The sequence below is a fragment of the Dryas octopetala genome, chromosome 3, assembly GCF_963921425.1.
Source record: "Dryas octopetala chromosome 3, drDryOcto1.1, whole genome shotgun sequence".
Lineage (NCBI taxonomy): Eukaryota > Viridiplantae > Streptophyta > Magnoliopsida > Rosales > Rosaceae > Dryas > Dryas octopetala.
The window spans coordinates 8,008,638-8,025,930 of NC_141368.1; the positions used below are offsets into that span (position 1 = coordinate 8,008,638).

At 36.2% G+C, this 17,293-nt stretch overlaps 1 protein-coding gene, 3 long non-coding RNA genes and 1 pseudogene across 6 annotated transcripts; 2 read left to right on the top strand and 3 right to left on the bottom strand.

Moving 5' to 3' along the window:
• Positions 1-209: 209 nt before the first annotated feature.
• Positions 210-2,791, bottom strand: LAC6 (laccase 6). Its single transcript, XM_086235014.1, has 6 exons — positions 2,672-2,791; positions 2,369-2,520; positions 2,002-2,246; positions 1,740-1,868; positions 428-1,369; positions 210-340 (listed from the first exon to the last, which is right to left on the bottom strand). Exons 1-6 carry the CDS (start codon positions 2,789-2,791, stop codon positions 210-212), a joined length of 1,719 nt encoding a protein of 572 aa, XP_086091140.1.
• Positions 2,792-4,292: 1,501 nt separating this feature from the next.
• Positions 4,293-6,217, bottom strand: LOC147290410 (uncharacterized). Of its 3 annotated transcripts, none has more exons than XR_015121030.1 (5): positions 6,066-6,217; positions 5,897-5,959; positions 5,445-5,669; positions 4,527-5,195; positions 4,293-4,428 (listed from the first exon to the last, which is right to left on the bottom strand). It is a non-coding gene; the product is annotated as an uncharacterized LOC147290410 (long non-coding RNA). The 3 variants fall into 3 exon arrangements; XR_015121031.1 differs by having other exon boundaries at positions 4,527-4,769; positions 4,995-5,195; positions 5,445-5,959; XR_015121029.1 differs by having other exon boundaries at positions 5,445-5,959.
• Positions 6,218-12,720: 6,503 nt separating this feature from the next.
• Positions 12,721-13,648, top strand: LOC147290411 (pentatricopeptide repeat-containing protein At1g05600-like; annotated as a pseudogene).
• A 624-nt stretch (positions 13,649-14,272) lies between these two features.
• On the bottom strand, positions 14,273-16,485 carry LOC147290412 (uncharacterized). Its single transcript, XR_015121426.1, has 4 exons — positions 16,288-16,485; positions 16,085-16,181; positions 14,719-14,823; positions 14,273-14,489 (listed from the first exon to the last, which is right to left on the bottom strand). It is a non-coding gene; the product is annotated as an uncharacterized LOC147290412 (long non-coding RNA).
• Positions 14,831-15,516, top strand: LOC147290413 (uncharacterized). The gene is made up of 2 exons (XR_015121427.1): positions 14,831-15,015; positions 15,138-15,516. It is a non-coding gene; the product is annotated as an uncharacterized LOC147290413 (long non-coding RNA).
• Positions 16,486-17,293: the final 808 nt, after the last annotated feature.

Genomic DNA, 17,293 nt, shown 5'->3' on the forward strand with positions numbered 1-17,293 from the left:
AAAAGAAAATTTGCCTTTTTATTATCCAAGAATTTTACTTGTTTACACCCACAATTTCATGTTTTAAAGAAATGGACCAATAACACATCTTTGATATCAGATAAAAAAAATAACACATCTTACATACATGCTCCTAATAACCTTGAATCTTGAATGCAAATAAAGGTACAACCATCTTTCTGTGTCAGTAATTAAAATCCAAAGGCTCTCTAGCACTGAGGCAGGTCTGCAGGAGGGTGAGGAAGTGTCTCAAGCTCTCCTTTCCCATTCTTCACAACAAGCACTGTACCTAATCCCCATGACTGGTGTATGTCAAGGTGACAATGCATAAACCAAACCCCTGCAATAATCAAATTGTCACTAATAAATTTGATGATGAAGTCATTTTCTTGTAAAACTGATACTAATATCTACTTAGAAACCTTACCAGGATTGTCAGCAACAAAACGTATAGCAGCCCATCCACCCACTGGGACTCCAATTGTGTTCATATATGGTGGATCCACCAAGTTGAAGTTTGCAGTTTGTGGATTATAGTTCCCAGCACCAAACCCAACAACATAGAAGCTATAGCCATGAAGGTGAATTGGGTGGTTCTCAGTAGTGACTGTCCCAGTGTCCTGCAGGATGAGTTGTACTCTAGTACCATATTCAAGGACCAAGGTCCTAGTCCCATTCAATGCCTGTGTATTATTAGGAATACTATTAGGTGCCCCATTGACAAAGTCATAGAACTTAAGGGGTACCCCAGGGAAGTCCTCAGTGAATGAACCATTAATCCTCTTATAATAAGCTTCCAAAACTGAAAGCTTTGGCTTAACAAAACTTATATTGTTCATTGATGCTGCCATAACCCCATTGTTAAGGCCCTGGCAATTTTTCTTGGGTGTCTTGGAGTGGCACTTTTGAACATTTAATCCAATAGTGATAAAAAGGTCAGTATCAACCTCTTTTGAAACATTAACAGGCTTTAGGCTCCTTAATCCATCCATGACTGTCTTAACGGCGAGATTATCATTAAAGCTTGGTAGTTTAGCAGGCAAAGAGAAGCTATTAGGCACAGCACCCAAGTACTGGAAGTAAGCAATGGATGAAATGTTTTGGAACTTGACACCTCTGGCTGACATGTAAGGTCCCATGGCCATGGAGTACTTTCCTAGAGGCTGGTCAGCTGTGACCAGGACACTCATTGTCTGGCCTGGTCCAAGCATCACACGGTCTGTGGTAAATGGCTTTGTGTACTCTGCATCAGCTTCCACAATGGTCAGTTTGTGATTTGCAATGGCAAAGAAGCTCTCCATGTTTAGGCCTGCATGTATTAGCCTCAGCAAGTATGTCTTCCCGGACACCACATCAATCTTATACACATCTGGAACAATCACAACATTGCATAGCAAGGAAAGCAAGATTAATAATTATAGCCAGGCCAAGAATAATTTCCTTATTATAGTACGTATTACATTTAGTGATCACATTGTTGATCGCATCTTTCATTAAAATGAAACCCAACTATGTTGGTGGGTCCAACATAAGTGTAACACGTGGTAAAGATAATACATATTCTTACTAGATATCTGAAATGTTTATACTATAAGACTATTAATCTGAGCCACATATAAAAACAAAATTTCACCAAATCAATGATCTAGATTAACCGTCTAACAACATAACATTTCAGATTGTCTAGTACGAACAGACTTTCCACGATAGCATTACGTTAAATGTTCTATATATATTACCATTGCTAGAGCAATTGTAGTTGGGGCCAGGGTGGCCATTAATTGTATAGGCGTTTGCAGGTGTAGGAGGTCCTCCGCTTGCTGCAGTGGCGCGCTCAAGTTGCACAACATCTTGCAGCCAATAGTCCCCTAACATTTTTTTCCAAGTAATCAAAATTAATCCAAACTCCCAAAATATAATTAATCTGTAAATATCTCTCAGAACCCAATAATTAATTATTTTTATCTATGGAAATCATAAATATATATTTGTTTTAAGTACCTAGTATTAAGATGTGCTCTTCAATAGGGGATTTGAATGGGTAAGGAACCCCCGTTTTAGGATATACCACCAGGGCACCATAAACAGTGGCCCTTAGCCATGAAACATGAGCATGCCAAAAAAAGGTCCCTTTCTGCTTTACCATTGTAAACTCATACTTGAAACTCTGCCCAGCTTGAATTGGACATTGGGTAATGTATGAAGGCCCATCAAACCAGCATGACAGCTTTTGCCTCACACCATGCCTAACAAAAATAAAAAGAATATTAAGAAGAAAATTATATATTAACATATATATATATATATATGATTAGCACTCAGAAGTATATAAGCTGTTTATGAACTATAAGGATTCTGTTATGGTTACCAGTGAATTGTGATATTGTAAGGTGTCTCATTGGTTACTTTGACAATGATTCTATCATCTTCTTGAGCATAAACAACTGGTCCTGGGAACATTCCATTGATGGTCACCATATCCTTGGTGCTGCACAGTTTGGTAACTCTTTTGGGTTGTACCTAAAAGTTGGCATCAAATTAACCTTCATTAATTAACAACAAAAAATAATCTGGAGAAAAAGAGAAAACATGTAAAAGAAGTGATCAATTGGTATGCCAATTTGCCAGTGGCTCAATGCCATGCATGTTAATTAGAGAGATTAAAAGAAACCTTGAAATCATAGAATTTGGTTGGTCCTCCTCTAGGCCATTGTGCCATAACATGCACATTGTAACCATACATTAACAATAAGCTTAGCCATAGCGTAGATGAAGTGCACAAGTTCCCCATTTACACAGACACAGAGGTTTGAACTGGTGGCTAGATGGGGATAGAGGGGGGTGCTTAATAGAGTGAATCCATGATATTATTTTTATACTTTTTCTGTGTTCTTTTTTTTTTTTTCTGATAAAAATTTTGATTGGAAGAGAAAGGAAAAAGCAGGGTTCTTCTTCTAGGTTTATCATGTTTGTCAGCTTTCATGATTCCTCTAACATGCATTGGTGATAATAATAAGGTGTTGGGGATGTGATTATTCAATGTGACCCAAATGTGGGGGAAGGAATGGTTCATTCAGCCTCTCTTTCTCTACCCCAAAAGAGATTTTGCTTTTCTTCCTTTGTGAAATTAATCATGTCAGTTGACTGAGAACATAGACACACCTGCTACTAGCTAGATACCAATGTCCAAACCCCAACTATTATTTCACTCTATCAGCACAGCAACTTTCTTAAGGAAAGCTTTCAAACTAAGGGTAAAGCAAAACAGTTTTGTATTTCTAGTTTTACCAAATTTTGTGTCAGTAACTTTGTGTTTGGAATGGGCAAATAGAGAAAAAAGAAAGTGAGCAGAGAGGATGGGGTAGTTTGCTGTGCTTTTGTTAGACAGCTTCTTCTACTCAAAATCATAAGCACGGTTGTTGCACGCCTTCACATCCCAACCCCACCTTTGCTTACTACTTGAAGACAATAAGGCAAAGATCTCCCAAAGGCCAAAGCTTTATGAATATATCAACTTTTGGCTTCATTATTTAAATACCTAGCTATTCCATCAATCCATCACTAAAAGTTAATTTCAAGCAAATGGATCTTCATTACATTGCAAACTAGCCGTTTTGGTTTTTCATTATATTGTGGCATACTCCTTGATATGATTGATTAATTGGTTGAACGCAAATGCATGTTTTATATCATAGCTAGGGGATTTAATTACCAGAACTTAGCATAAAGAGGTACTTTCTATTTTCTAACATTGTTGCAAAATAATGTTACAATCGATCGGGGTGCATGTAGTTGGATCGTAGGCTTAAAGTATTGACTAATCACATGTACCATGATAGTATTTGCACCAAATTTGATTGTTGTTTTTTCTTAATACTTTAAGCACCATGTGGTACGTTAAACAAAGTATTTGAACCCATGTCAAATTAGTACTAGCCCCTTTTGATTCAATACACAAGGATTCTTTAATTCTTTTCAGTAGAAGCTGCACAAAAACAAAATTGGGATGATGTGAAAAAGAGGAATTGTGCAGATAATTAGAGATAAGAGCTGTACCCAAAACAAAAATCTAGATACGACAAAATTAGAGCAACCCATAATTGTGTCTAATACGTGCCTCCAGGATGGCTTCAAAATCACGCTGCAGCACTGCGTGTGATGGTGGCAGGACCAAACTATTCATATCAAAACTTGAGCATGCATATATATGTATGGCTTCCCATATCTTATTTCAGCTTCTCACATAATTCAAAATCCTAGCTGTTATATATATATATATATATATATATATATATTACGACTACTACTACTTCTATTACTATAGCAGCATCAACATGTACTAAAGTTGATGCATACAAGAATCCCCAACTCCAGTGAGGAGCTTGAAAATCATGTAAATGCTGGCACTATATTGACTCCACCAATAGCCTGAAATTGAAAGCCATTTAACTGAGTTTAGTAGGCATAATTCAAAAGCTTCAAACTATTGAAAGAAGGAAAATTAATTAACCCATTATCTGGCACACCTGTTCACAAGCTTTATACATATAAGTCATCACTGAGCTGTTTTTCAAATTTCCATAGCTAGTGTGAAGAGATGCATTAACTAGCCCAGGTGTTACAAAAACACACTGGCTCAATTGGTTCAGGAGACAGCTAAGCAGAAACTCCTACATAAAAATGCCAGTGAAGTAAAAGGTTTGAAAGTAGAAAATTGGTCTTTGGCTCCTTGCGGAACTCCCTAGAAACCACTTGCTCCAACCCTCAACCTGCAACAAATTTACAGATACTGCACTGAAAGACAAAAATTTGTAACAAACTTTTGTAACCTCCTGACACTACACAGAACTAATTTCTAAATAAGAAGGGATTAGGGAACCAGTGTTTAATTCCAACAAAGTGATGATAAGCTCCAAAGAGACACAAAAAGTGTTTATGTTTTGATTGTTCTTATCATCTTCTGTGGAGGTAGCAAACAAGAGGGAGAAACTCACAGGGATGGGGTGTCTGCCTATTCCGCAGCAGCAGCGCAAGGATCAGGTTCCGAAAGGTAGACTTTTGAAGGAGAAGCGAGCAAAGCTGTATATAATCCAGCGTTGCATCTTGATGCTGATTTGCTGGAGAGATGAAGATAAGTGACTAGATTTTGGACTCATTAAATTTTGAACAATGTATCTCCTTGTTGCTTGAGCTATCTGCATATATGTTAAATAGGAAATCTAAGATGCAATGTAATGTAGTTGATGAGCACAATGCAAACTTTTCCTATCCATGTTCTGTGAAAGTGCCATGATAATGCGGTTTTCATTATTTTCCCCTGTTTTCTTTCAAAAAATGTTGTGAATGGTTCTTTCTTGCCAATATACTAGTTAATCAATCATTCCCAACAAAACATGCCATTTATAATACAGCATCTTAGTTCCAAACAGACCATAAAATCATACCTCTGAGAGCACCAAATTTGCAGCCCACAACTTAGCACAGTGGACTTGTTGATTTGGTACTCCTGAAATTTGATTCCCTTCCTCTTTATGTTTTGAATGCTGATGCTTGAGGAGGGATTTGTTGTTCAATGATATTTGATTTTAATAGTTGGGGGAACAGAATAAATTGACACATACCATATATGGTGAAATTTTCATTTGAATACCAAGGTCAAATTGCACCACCTGAAAGATTTATAGTGATGTGCAAAGATCACATACCAGACTCTATTAATGGGATACCTCACAAAGATTGCAATGAGACTCAAGGAAACATGACAAAATTAGAAAATCTTTCACGAATTTTGTCGTACTTTGCATTGAAGATCTTGCAGTAATGGAGTGGTGAAGACCGTTAATGCAAGATCTTCCATTACCAGAAGCAGACACGACATCATACGGGTGATTCTTACCCAATAATCAATTTTGTCGTATGTTGCGAGTTGCGACATAGACATGACCACACATCATTAATCCTGGTGGAAAAAAAAAAAAAGCCTTTGAATTTCTATATATATAATGTATGCTAATTATATGTCATTACTGTGGTGGGGAAAAAGAAGAAAGGAGGAAAGAAAAAACCTAAAGAACCCTGGTCAGCCCATTTTCTGTCATTCATGTTGCACATTCAGCAATATGGAAAAGGGCTCTCTTCTGATCTTCCGGTCCCTAATTGTTGGCTAATCAACTATAGTCTTCAATATGAACAAGAACCATAACCCTGAACACCCACCAACAACTACACTAGTCCAATATAGATTAGCCATTTTCCCAAAATGAGAACATCATCCAAACATTCACAAAGAAAGCCAAATACAATGCATATATGGTCTATGAAATGTTTGGCTTGTGACGCAAATGCTTGGCTTAAATGGCCAGAAACAAAAGAAACCACCTGGACAAAATGCTAAAACTTTCCGAAGCCCAATTTATACGATAACACCTTGGTAAACTAAGAAGCAACACAGATTACACAAAGGAATTCAGAAACAAGTATCACATCAAGCTGTGGTCATTATAAGACTTTGTCAATTCTACAAGGAAACCATAAAGTCTTCTTCCAAATGCAGGCGACCAGTAAAGTAGCAGAACAACTAGGAAACAAGCCCACTGATTCAGGTTAAAAAAACATCCCAGTAATGAACAACAAAAACCAGGGGCTTCAAGATGCATTAAACAAGTCAGTTACTGTCGATACACTAAACAATTTGGCATTAACTCTGCACAAGATTGGTTCTGGCTAGTCTAGTCTGACCAAATTATACGTTATAGAAAAACCATGACCTGATTTTAGAAGCAAAACCATAAATTCATTGATATATCCAAATTATCAAACACGTGAGTTTCAGAAGTTTATGAGCATCACAGTATAGAGAATTTGATGAATGAACTTTTCAACACATGCAACCGAAAGCTTCAAGTTGCAAAATTTATGATACATAGAAGACTCAAGACTGGCTATGAAATAATGGGAAATTTAGTGATCGCTAGAAAGACTGAAATGGGGAACACTCTAACCCGGCTAAGAGAAATCCAAATTCATTTCCCATTGGAAAATGTTATTACCAAACTCAAATTGCTTGTTTCCAGAGCTTTACGTGCATATGATGGTTGTACCTTTATGCATGTGAGGGTTGTACACTGATACGGACACAACAATCGTAGCTCTGGAAACAACATTTTATTTTTCCTTTCCAAATTTATCAACAATTTACAAATTCTCAAATTCATTTCACAAAGATAAGTTCCATACAAAACCCAAGTACAATCCTAATGCGCAGGGACACAAATACAGAGAAAGACCATACACACCCAGAAAGCAAAACAGTGAATTTCTTCTTCTCCGTCCCATTTGTACAATCACCGTGAGCATGAGTATCAAGTGGTGGGCTGACTGGGAACGTCATCGATGGGCTTGGCCTGGTCGTGGTGGGCCATGGTGGTGGACCTGGAGGAGAGCACGAGAAGGCTGTGGTCGTCGTCGTTGATGTCGTCGGTGGTGTTGTTATTGTCGTCGTCGAAATCGGTGGTGTTGAGATTGATGCAGGAGCAGCGCTCCAGGGAGGCGAAGAAGGCCGACGCCACGTTGGTACTCACGCACGACAGCACCGTCATGCAGTTGTTGCTCTCCATCGTTCGATCCACTTAATCGGACGGTTCGGATTGAATACAAGTCTGAGGAAAGAGAGAGAGAGAGAGAGGGAGTGTCTGTGAGGAAAAGAGTCAAAAGACGATGGAGTTTGGAGTTGGAATGGAATGGATTCTTATGCTATGCTTTGATTTGTCCGTTATGCTTTTGTTTTGTTTTGGTCAGTTGTTATTTTCTATTTCCGTCACTCCTTTTTTGCGCCAAGTATTTCATTTTTTATTTTTAAATTTTATTGGTTAAGCACTTAAGCTTTTCTTAGAAATAATTTTTAAATTCCAACTATTTTTCAAACGATGAAGAGTTAAAATTATTTTTAAATTGGTAGGGAACTTTTGATTTTATACTAGTGATGATGTCTATATTAAAGGAGTCATATGACTCATATTTAATGGTTTTCATCAAGTCTGTGTATCGGGTGTAGTGGGTGTATTGTATTTGAGATTTGTAGTCATTCATGGTACACAATTACTAATTATTCACAACAAAATCTCATAAATCATTATCCACCGCTTTCATGATGGATAAGAATCAAAGCTGGAGACTTCACATATGTATAAGAATCTAATACCACAGAATCATGAGCCGCATGACAATAATATAACTAAGGCCGGGAAAAACAACCGAACTACCGAAAAAAAATTGCAATATCGATTGAAAAATACCGAAAACCAACCGAAGTGGCGGCAACTATCGCCGTTAGCGGTTCTCTATTGATTCGACACTAGTCGGTAGCGGTAACGGTTGTGGAAATCTCAAATCGTTGGAAACCGTCCAATACCGATACCGACCCTCCTTCTTACTAATATCTCATCAAATAATTTCCATTGTGTTTAAAAGTTTTTTTTTCTTCTAACTCTTTCCAATTTTCCATTATTAAAAAATAGTATGTAATTGTTAAATTGTGTACATGTACATATATTAAATTCTCATGTAATTCTCATGTACACATTCATTGATATTTACTCTCAGAAGTAATAAAAAAAATGTGCAAATTAGTATTTTCCAATGTACTACATGACATCATCAAATGAATTGAGTTTTATGACTAAAATGAGATATAATTTTAAAATTCATTGACCTTTATGAGAAAAGAAAATTTACATTGACTATTATGTAATATTAAAATATTTTATTGAGTTAAATGTAATTTACTATATAAATTAAGGTCTATTGACTTTAGGTACCAAATTGTAATATTTTTTCATTTTAACTACCAAAATATTTATGTTATTTCACTTTAGGTACTAAATTTCAGTTTAAGTACAAACTTTAAAAAACTTGGTTATATCGAACTCTGACTGTCTAATAGTTATAATTTTTTTATTGATTTATTGTTTTTTCAATATTTGCAAGGCTTAAACTTTAATGTTTAGTCTTTGGGTTATAGGACTTTATCCCTCAAACTTAAATCAAAAGTATGAAACCTTTAAAAATTTTGATTTTTTATAAATTTCAAACAGTCACAACTGTGACTGTTCGACAATTACAACTGTATAACAAACTAATTTGTGACCTAATCCAAAATGTCTTACTCTAAGTTAGTACCTAAACTAAAAAAAATTAGTATCTTACTGCTTTACTGAAAAACTATTGATATTTGGTATTTAATCCTAATTTTTTATATAAATTATAGGGTTTAAATATTACAACCGTGAGCTATATGTAAGCATAGAAGCTAAAATTAAAGTCATAAAATTTATAAGTTTGGGAGTGAGAATGAGTAGGAACAAGTTTGGGATGGAGGATAGTTGGATAACTAATCTTGTATGGACAATTAAAATAAGATTCAATATGTTATGAGATTTTAGGTATTTAAGGAGAACTATTAAAATGAGATCCTCATTTTTAATGTACATTTATGTGATTTTTTTTTTCTTTAAAATACTTACAACGTCTAATAATCGTATACACCGCCAGGAGCCTATTTCTCCTATTTGTGAGACAAAAATCATAATAGTATATAAGGAGTTCCATAATTTGATAGTCGTATACATTTGGCCTCATTTACCTACATGGGTCCTGACTCTTAAAGGTCGACTAGGGAAATCAGTTCTTTGGCTCTCTTAACATTATTTAAAGATTAAGTTGAACTTCCCACTTTGTGAATCGGACGTTAATGTTTTTCCCATTCGGCTTTCTACAAATATTACAAATTTTATGATTCTTTTGTACCAATTGGTAGTATTCAAATACATAAGAATAATTCACAGATTTCTGATATAAGATTCATCATTCATATCAAAAGCTAATAAATACTAAAGACAAATATATAAACCGAATTCAAGCTACTTCATCAATGTTTGTATCACTTGACTAATCTCTAAAACTATGCCAACCTCAATATTTTTCTTAGTTTGAGTTTGTAAGGAATTCATATTATGCTTCTTATCCCTATTAGTGATATTATTAGAGAAAATTATTGAAAACTATATGATAATTGAAATTTTGTCACAATTTGAGGATGAACAATATTTTTTGGCGATTTTGGTCCTGTACTTCCACGACGTTTGTGCCACACCTTGTGGTGTTTGGGAATGGAACCTTCATGATAAGTCACGACTATGGCTTGGTCGGTTTGACCGAAAATTCAAAAAACAGCCCAAAATTGAGGCTATCGAGATTGGAAAAACCGAACCGAAGGGGGTCCGAAACTAAGACAACGGTTTTTTCCACCGTACTAGGAAGTTAGGTTCGGTTTTGGTTCCCAAACTTCGTAACCGCCGGTAAACCAAACCAAATATATAAATATATAATATAATTAATATAATTATTTCAATTGAACCATATATTTATTATGTAAAAATGTTGAATGATGTATTTTTATAAATTCTTATTGGATTCATTTGTTGGAGTTCGGGAGAAAACCTGTGTTTTTTTTGCCGTTAACGCTTTCGTTTAATTTTTAAAAAAGTGGGCCGCTACAGTAGCACCTGGGCCATTACAATAGCGTGTTATTGTTGGTGGGCCGGATAATCATGATTTTTATTGAACTGGACTTAAAAAAAAAACCCCTTTAAATTATATGTTTTATATAAATCATAAAACATTTGTAATAAAAAACTCAAAACTCCAAAAATCAGAAATTCACGACATTAAACCCCAAAAGTTGATTCATTGTTTCAATGAGTTTTTGGTTTCGAACTTATATTTGTTGAACAGGTCTCGAGCCCACGAGCCTGTAGACGCAAACCGTTCATGAATCGGAGCTACGGTTTGAGTTTTATGGACGTGTAAAATTGGGGGCATTTTCATAAATTTGCAAGAAAGAGTTTTAAAACCCAAATTTCAGAAAAATCTCACATTTCTCTCTCCTCTCTCACACAGTCTGTCTCTTCTCTCCTCGACCTCACTCTCGGTCTCTCCCTCTCCCTCTCCCAGCCGCCCATTTGATCGGCGAGTGTGGCGCCGTCCGGCGACCATTGGCGGCGAGACCAACGGCAAAAGAACCATCATTTTCCGGCGGCGTCGCGACTCCGGACCACCTGGGGAAGCTTCCTCTCGTTGTTCTGAACATGTTGGTGGCTTCGGATTGTTCATCGGACCACCACAATCACCGAATCGAGCCTCCAAAGCCGCAACTGCTCCAGCGGCACAAAACCGAAGAGTATTCTCGTACTGCAGAGCTACAAAATCGAGGAGTATTCTCAAACTGCAGTCAACAAGTTCAATGTCATTCCAGAGTCCATCCCTGACTGGGTTTTCGACTTCCTGCCCTTGAGAGGAGGATATTTGATTGGCAATGTTAGCCCACCTCGCATGGATTTCCGGTGTTCTTAGTTGGGAACTGCATTGCCCTGAGCTCTCTAGCCACATCCAGCTGCACAAGCTACAGCCATTATGGACCTGATTGAGGAGTGTTGGGAGGATTTGATCATGCCTCTGAAAATTGCATACACAGCATTAGAGGGGCATGAGCGGAGGACTATCACGGGATTTGACCCAAAGAACAGTTACCGCAATGGTAGTTCTTGGCCATGTAAGTTTCATCTCTATGAAACTCTAATATGATATTGTGTTATTTGCATTGGTTCTTGTCTTTTATCCCTTTTAAATGTTATTGCACTAGTTATGTTTATTTTTTTTTACCACCTCTAACAATTAGTTTAGCCATTAATATAGTTATGATTGTTCCAAATAACATGAGTGATGCTTTAATGGCTAAAATAATTGTTAGAGTTGGTAAAAAAAGATAAACATAACTGCTGCATTAGCATTTAAAAGGGATAAAAACAAGAACCAATGCAAATAACATAATACCATATTAGAGTTTCATCTCTATGAAACTTACATGGCCAAGAACCATCATTGGGGTAACTCCAGCGTGTGTTCTTTGGGTCAAATCTTGTGAAAGTCCTCTACTCATGCCCCTCTAATGCTGGGTATGCAATTTTCAGAGGCATCTCCCTGATTAAATCTTGCATCTCCCTGATCAAATCTTCCCAACGCTCCTCAATCAGGTCCATAATGATTGTAGCTTGTGCAATTGGCTATGGCTAGAGAGCTCATAATAGCAATGCAGTTACCAATTAAGAACCACCAGAAATGTGTGAGAGAGAAATGCGAGATTTTTCAGAAATTTGGGTTTTAAAACCCTTTCTTGCAAATTTACAAAAATGCCCCCGACCTCACACGTCCGTACAACCCGAACCATTGCTCCCTATTCACGAACAGTTCGCATCTACGAGCTTGAGACCTGTTCAACAAGTCCAAGTTCGTAACCAAAAACCCATTAAAACAATGAATCAACTTTTGGGGTTTGGTGTTGTGAATTTCTGATTTTTGGGGTTTAGAGTTTTTATTACATATGTTTTATAGTATAATTTATATAAGGTTTAGGGTATGAGATTTAGGATATAGGGTTTAGAATTTAGTAAATAGTTTATACTAACTATGAATTATATATATAAGGTGTAAGAATTTATAAAATATATCATTCGACATTTTTACAAAATAAATATATGGTTCAATTTAAATAATTTTATTAATTTTATTATATATTTATATACCGGTTCGGTTTACCGACAGTTATGGAGTTTGGGAACCGGAACCAAACTGAACTTCCCGGTACGGTGGAAAAAATGGTTGTCTATGAGAGGGTTGTGTGAAGATGGGAGGCTGAATGAGGCAACCCATTTGTTGTCTTCAATGTTTTGGAGGATTTCTCACAAGGGTTGTGATGATGATATTGTAATCTATAGAACCTTGTTAGATGCCCTATGTGATCATGGGCAGGTTGAAGAGGTTGTTGAAATTCTTGGTAAGATATTGAGGAAGGGGCTGAAGGTCCCTCTGCGGTTTCGTCACGGTCTTGATCTCAGCCGGTGTGGTAATGGCGAAGACATAGAAGGCATTAAGCGTTTAATTAATGAAGCTCTGGTCAGAGGTGGGAATCCCAGTTTGGCTAGTTATCGTGCTATGGCAATTGATCTTTACAATGAAAATAAGATTGATGAGGCTGACAAAGCACTAAAGCAAATGCAAGACAAAGGCTTTAGGACAACGACTTTGGTTTATGAAGCAAAGGCAGCTTCATTGTGTAAGGAAAGGAAAGTTGATGAAGCTGTGGAGGTGATTGAAAAGGAGATGGTGGAGGCAATTCAATTGTGTTCCGACTTTGAGAGTGCATGGTGTTGTGGTGAGAGGCCTTTGTAGCCAAGGGAAATCAGATTTAGCCGTTGGGTACATAAAGAAGATGGAAAAGCAGGTGGGTTGTGTTGCTGACAAGCAAACTTATGGCATTTTAGTTTATGGGCTTTGTGGTGAGAGTAGATATCTTGAAGCGAGTCGAGTATTGAAGGACATGTTGATCAAGTCATATTGGCCTTGCTCTGATACTTACAATAGAGTTATTAGGGGTCTTTGCTCAGTGGGCAGGCAATATGAAGCTGTTATGTGGTTGGAGGAGATGATAAGTCAGGCTTTTCTACCAGAATATTCTGTATGGAACTCATTGGTGGTATATGTGTGTTGTAACATGGCCAATATTGAGGTCTATAACCGGCTAAAGAGTTCTTGACTGTTTGTAGTTGACCAGCTGAGAATGGTGAACATGCTTTGTACAGATTGCTTCCTCTTATTTATGCCTTTTCATTTCGGTGCATTGTCTAGTTACAGTAACAGAAGACCTCAGGTACCATTAGGGCTGCCCATCGGTCGGATCGAATCGGTAAATGGCCTTACCGATTCGATTACCAACATTTTCGGTAATTCAATTTGGATGCCGATTACCAAATCGATTTTTTCGGTAATCGGTAATTTTCGGATACTTCAATTTTCGGTAATTTTCGGTATTTTCGGTATTTTGGTAAACAATGTTCATTATAGCTTACAGCAGAAAAAAAAAATTATAAACAAAAAAATCCAAGCCTTTTAGGCCTTTTCGCACACACACACACACATTACACAACCAGCAAGACATATCAGTATTAAGAATCCAATATAACAATTAGCATTAAGAATCCAATCAATTATATATATATATTAAATTATTAATATTACAATTAGATTACACAACCAGCACAAACAACTAGCAAGCATATCAGCATATCCAAAGATCAAATAATCAAGTATATCAGTATATCAGTATATCCAAAAATCAAATTATCACATATCCAAAGATCAAATTATCAAGTATCAACTATTGAGATTATAAACTATTAAAAAAACCCAAATTAACCCAAATTAACTAGAATAATCCAGAAATTACAATAAACCCAAATTAATAAGAACAAAGTTTACAATTCAGAAAATAAACTACTAAATAAAATATTGAAGATCACTCTCTAAACTTCAAGGTCAAAGGCTTCAAGACCTGGGGCTGCAGCATATCAACTTCCCAGGGGTGCTTATGTAATTTGCTGAAATCTGAAGAGACAAAATTTGAGTGTATAAAAAGTAACCACTGTGCTGATAAGAACATAAATAAATAATGATACATATGAATGAAAAATTGTAATAATGTATGGATTAGTTATTTTTCCATTCTGTTAGGGACTGGAAAACATATTATTATTTGTAAATTGTGATTATCCTATTAATAATGCTAATTAAAATGAGCATTTCCTGTTGGATAGACTTTTCACTAACCTCGCTTACTCTTCTTCGAATTGCAGCATCAATACATTTGATGACCCTTTCCTTCTCTCCTTCAGTATCAAGGGTGCAACCATCCATGTGACGAATAAAATACTCCTTCAATTAATTATATGCATCATTGATCAGTTAGTTTAATCAAATCTTCAAGGGGTTTCAAGACATCTGAATTAAATGGAATAATGGTTTCTGTATCTCATATCTTTTGAAAGAAACCATAACTACTGCTTCAAACAGAAAATTAATTAACTAGATACTTAGCAATATAGGACACATGAAAGGATCACACAAGTAAGTAGATATTCAAACATGTTATGGTGGAAAAATTTATTGCCTCAAAATCAGATAATGTTATGGTGCAATAACTGAGGAAAATGTGATGTGTACTTAATGATATATACTACTCCCTGCAGGGTTGCATTTGGTTTTGACAAGGGAACTGTGATGATTAAAATGAATGCTTCTCATACTTGGGATTCTGTGGACCTCTAAGCTTAGAAGGAAAATTTGAAGGAATAAAGGCATCTCATGCTGCAATTTATAGTGTCTGCTATGAAGGGGTAGAATAATGGAATGATTAATTTCACCTAAGCCTTGTTGCTACTGCTATTAACCTATTACTGTTGTATGATATGAACTATAAGTGGCCAATACAAATTTATCTTTGTGTATTTGTAGTGTTTCCCAGGAGGAACAAATTGTAAGGATCAGTAGACTAATTTCTAATGGATTGTATTATGTGTGCTCTTTATCAAATTATACTGGCCCATGGTGAATATAGTAAATCGAGTATATATATACATCTTTCAACTGCAAATTCCCTGCAATAAACCCTATAACATCACCCAAGCAAAGTAGTTTTCTTTGATGACACAAAATTGATCTGCAAAAGCATTTTTCTTTTTGTTTATAAATGAACCAAGTAAAATTGAATATGCAGAAATTCATGCTGAAAGTTCCTACACTTAGAATTTTCATAAGCAATTTCCTGCAGTGGATATGAAAATTCATAAGCAATTTCACTTGTGGCCCTGCTTTGGCAATTATATTCAAAATCTCAATTTTTTATCTCCATGTCAATCTTTCAAATACAACCTGAAATCTAAATGGTCTCTCTACCAGAAGTTTCAAAAACTAGATTAATTAGCACTCTCCAATATATTAAAAGCCAGATCTAAATGGTATATGAATGAATCTCACAGAATATTTACCAATGCACAATCTTGTCCACCATATATTTCAGAAGGGAATCAGAATTAGATATGCAAATCTGAACTAACATTCATCTTGTGGCAGATAGATATGCAATAAATATTGTAACTTTAGCATACATAGTTCAGTCAAGAAATTTATTAGATACCAGATTACATTGGTGAACAGACTTCATTGATCATCAGGGTATCACTTCAACATGTCTTGGCTTCAGGTTAAATTGCTGCAAGTGACTGTTTCTGAGCCTGCGTAAATTAGTACAAAATCCAAATATTAATTCATAAACAAGATAAAGAGATTGACAGATGAATAAAACTACAAAATCAAATGTAAACAAATCGAAGCTATAACCTGGGTGATAGAGACAGAGTGTATGGTTTCTGGGAGATCGAAACTCGGTGAGAGAGAGAGAGTCTGAGTGAGTTTCTGATTTCTGCGTTTTTGGTGAGACTCTCTCGAAGGCGGCGAGAGAGAGGCGAAGGCGAGGGGAAGAGAGAGGCGAAGGCGAGGGCGAGAGGAAGGCGAGGGCGAGGGCGAGAGAGAGGCGAGGGCGAGAGAGAGGCGAAGGCGAGGGCGAGAGAGAGGCGAAGGCGAGGCGAGAGAGGAGAAGGCGAAGGCGAGGCGAGAGAGGCGAAGGCGAGGGTGAAGGCGGCGACTCGGCGAGAGAGGGTCTGAGTGAGAGAGAGGCGAAGGCGAGGGCGAGAGAGAGGCGAAGGCGAGGCGAGAGAGAGGCGAAGGCGAGGCGAGAGAGGGTCTGAGTGAGGCTAGGCGGCTAGGGTTATCTATTTTGAGTTCTGAATAGAGAGCGTTCACTGATTTGTGTTTGTGTTTTAGACTTTTAGTGATTTTCTATTTTTTATTTTTTATTTTTACCAAAGTTATTTTCTGTTTTAGTTTGAAATTTCTAATTGTTTAGAACTTTAGGGTATTAACTATTAAGTATTAACTAGTTTAATAAAAACCTTATACATCACTTACATATTTACTTATTTTGTTATTTAACTTATTTACATATGTTTTAAACTTTTAATTATTATGTGTTTTATAATTTATATAAAACATATATATAATTTATATACATAATTAGATATATATTGACCCTATAATAATCTTAATAGATTTCATATAAAAACTAATTAAAAATACCCTAAACCCTAAACCCTATACCCTATATGGCTATAGCCACTATACCATATACCATACCCTATACTCTATAGTCCTATACTCATATACCATATACCATATCCCATATATATTAGTAATTTAGTATACTATAATCCTATACTAGTATACCACTATACCCTATATCTTATGCAAGTATACTATATAGTATATACCCTATAGTCTATACTAATAT

Coding starts and splice junctions, on each gene's coding strand:
- LAC6 (XM_086235014.1), bottom strand. CDS start 2,791: ATGGGGAACTTGTGCACTTCATCTACGCTATGGCTAAGCTTATTGTTA. Junction 2,247..2,368: donor TACAATATCACAATTCACTG/GTAACCATAACA, acceptor TATTTTTGTTAG/GCATGGTGTGAGGCAAAAGC. Junction 1,370..1,739: donor CTACAATTGCTCTAGCAATG/GTAATATATATA, acceptor TGATTGTTCCAG/ATGTGTATAAGATTGATGTG.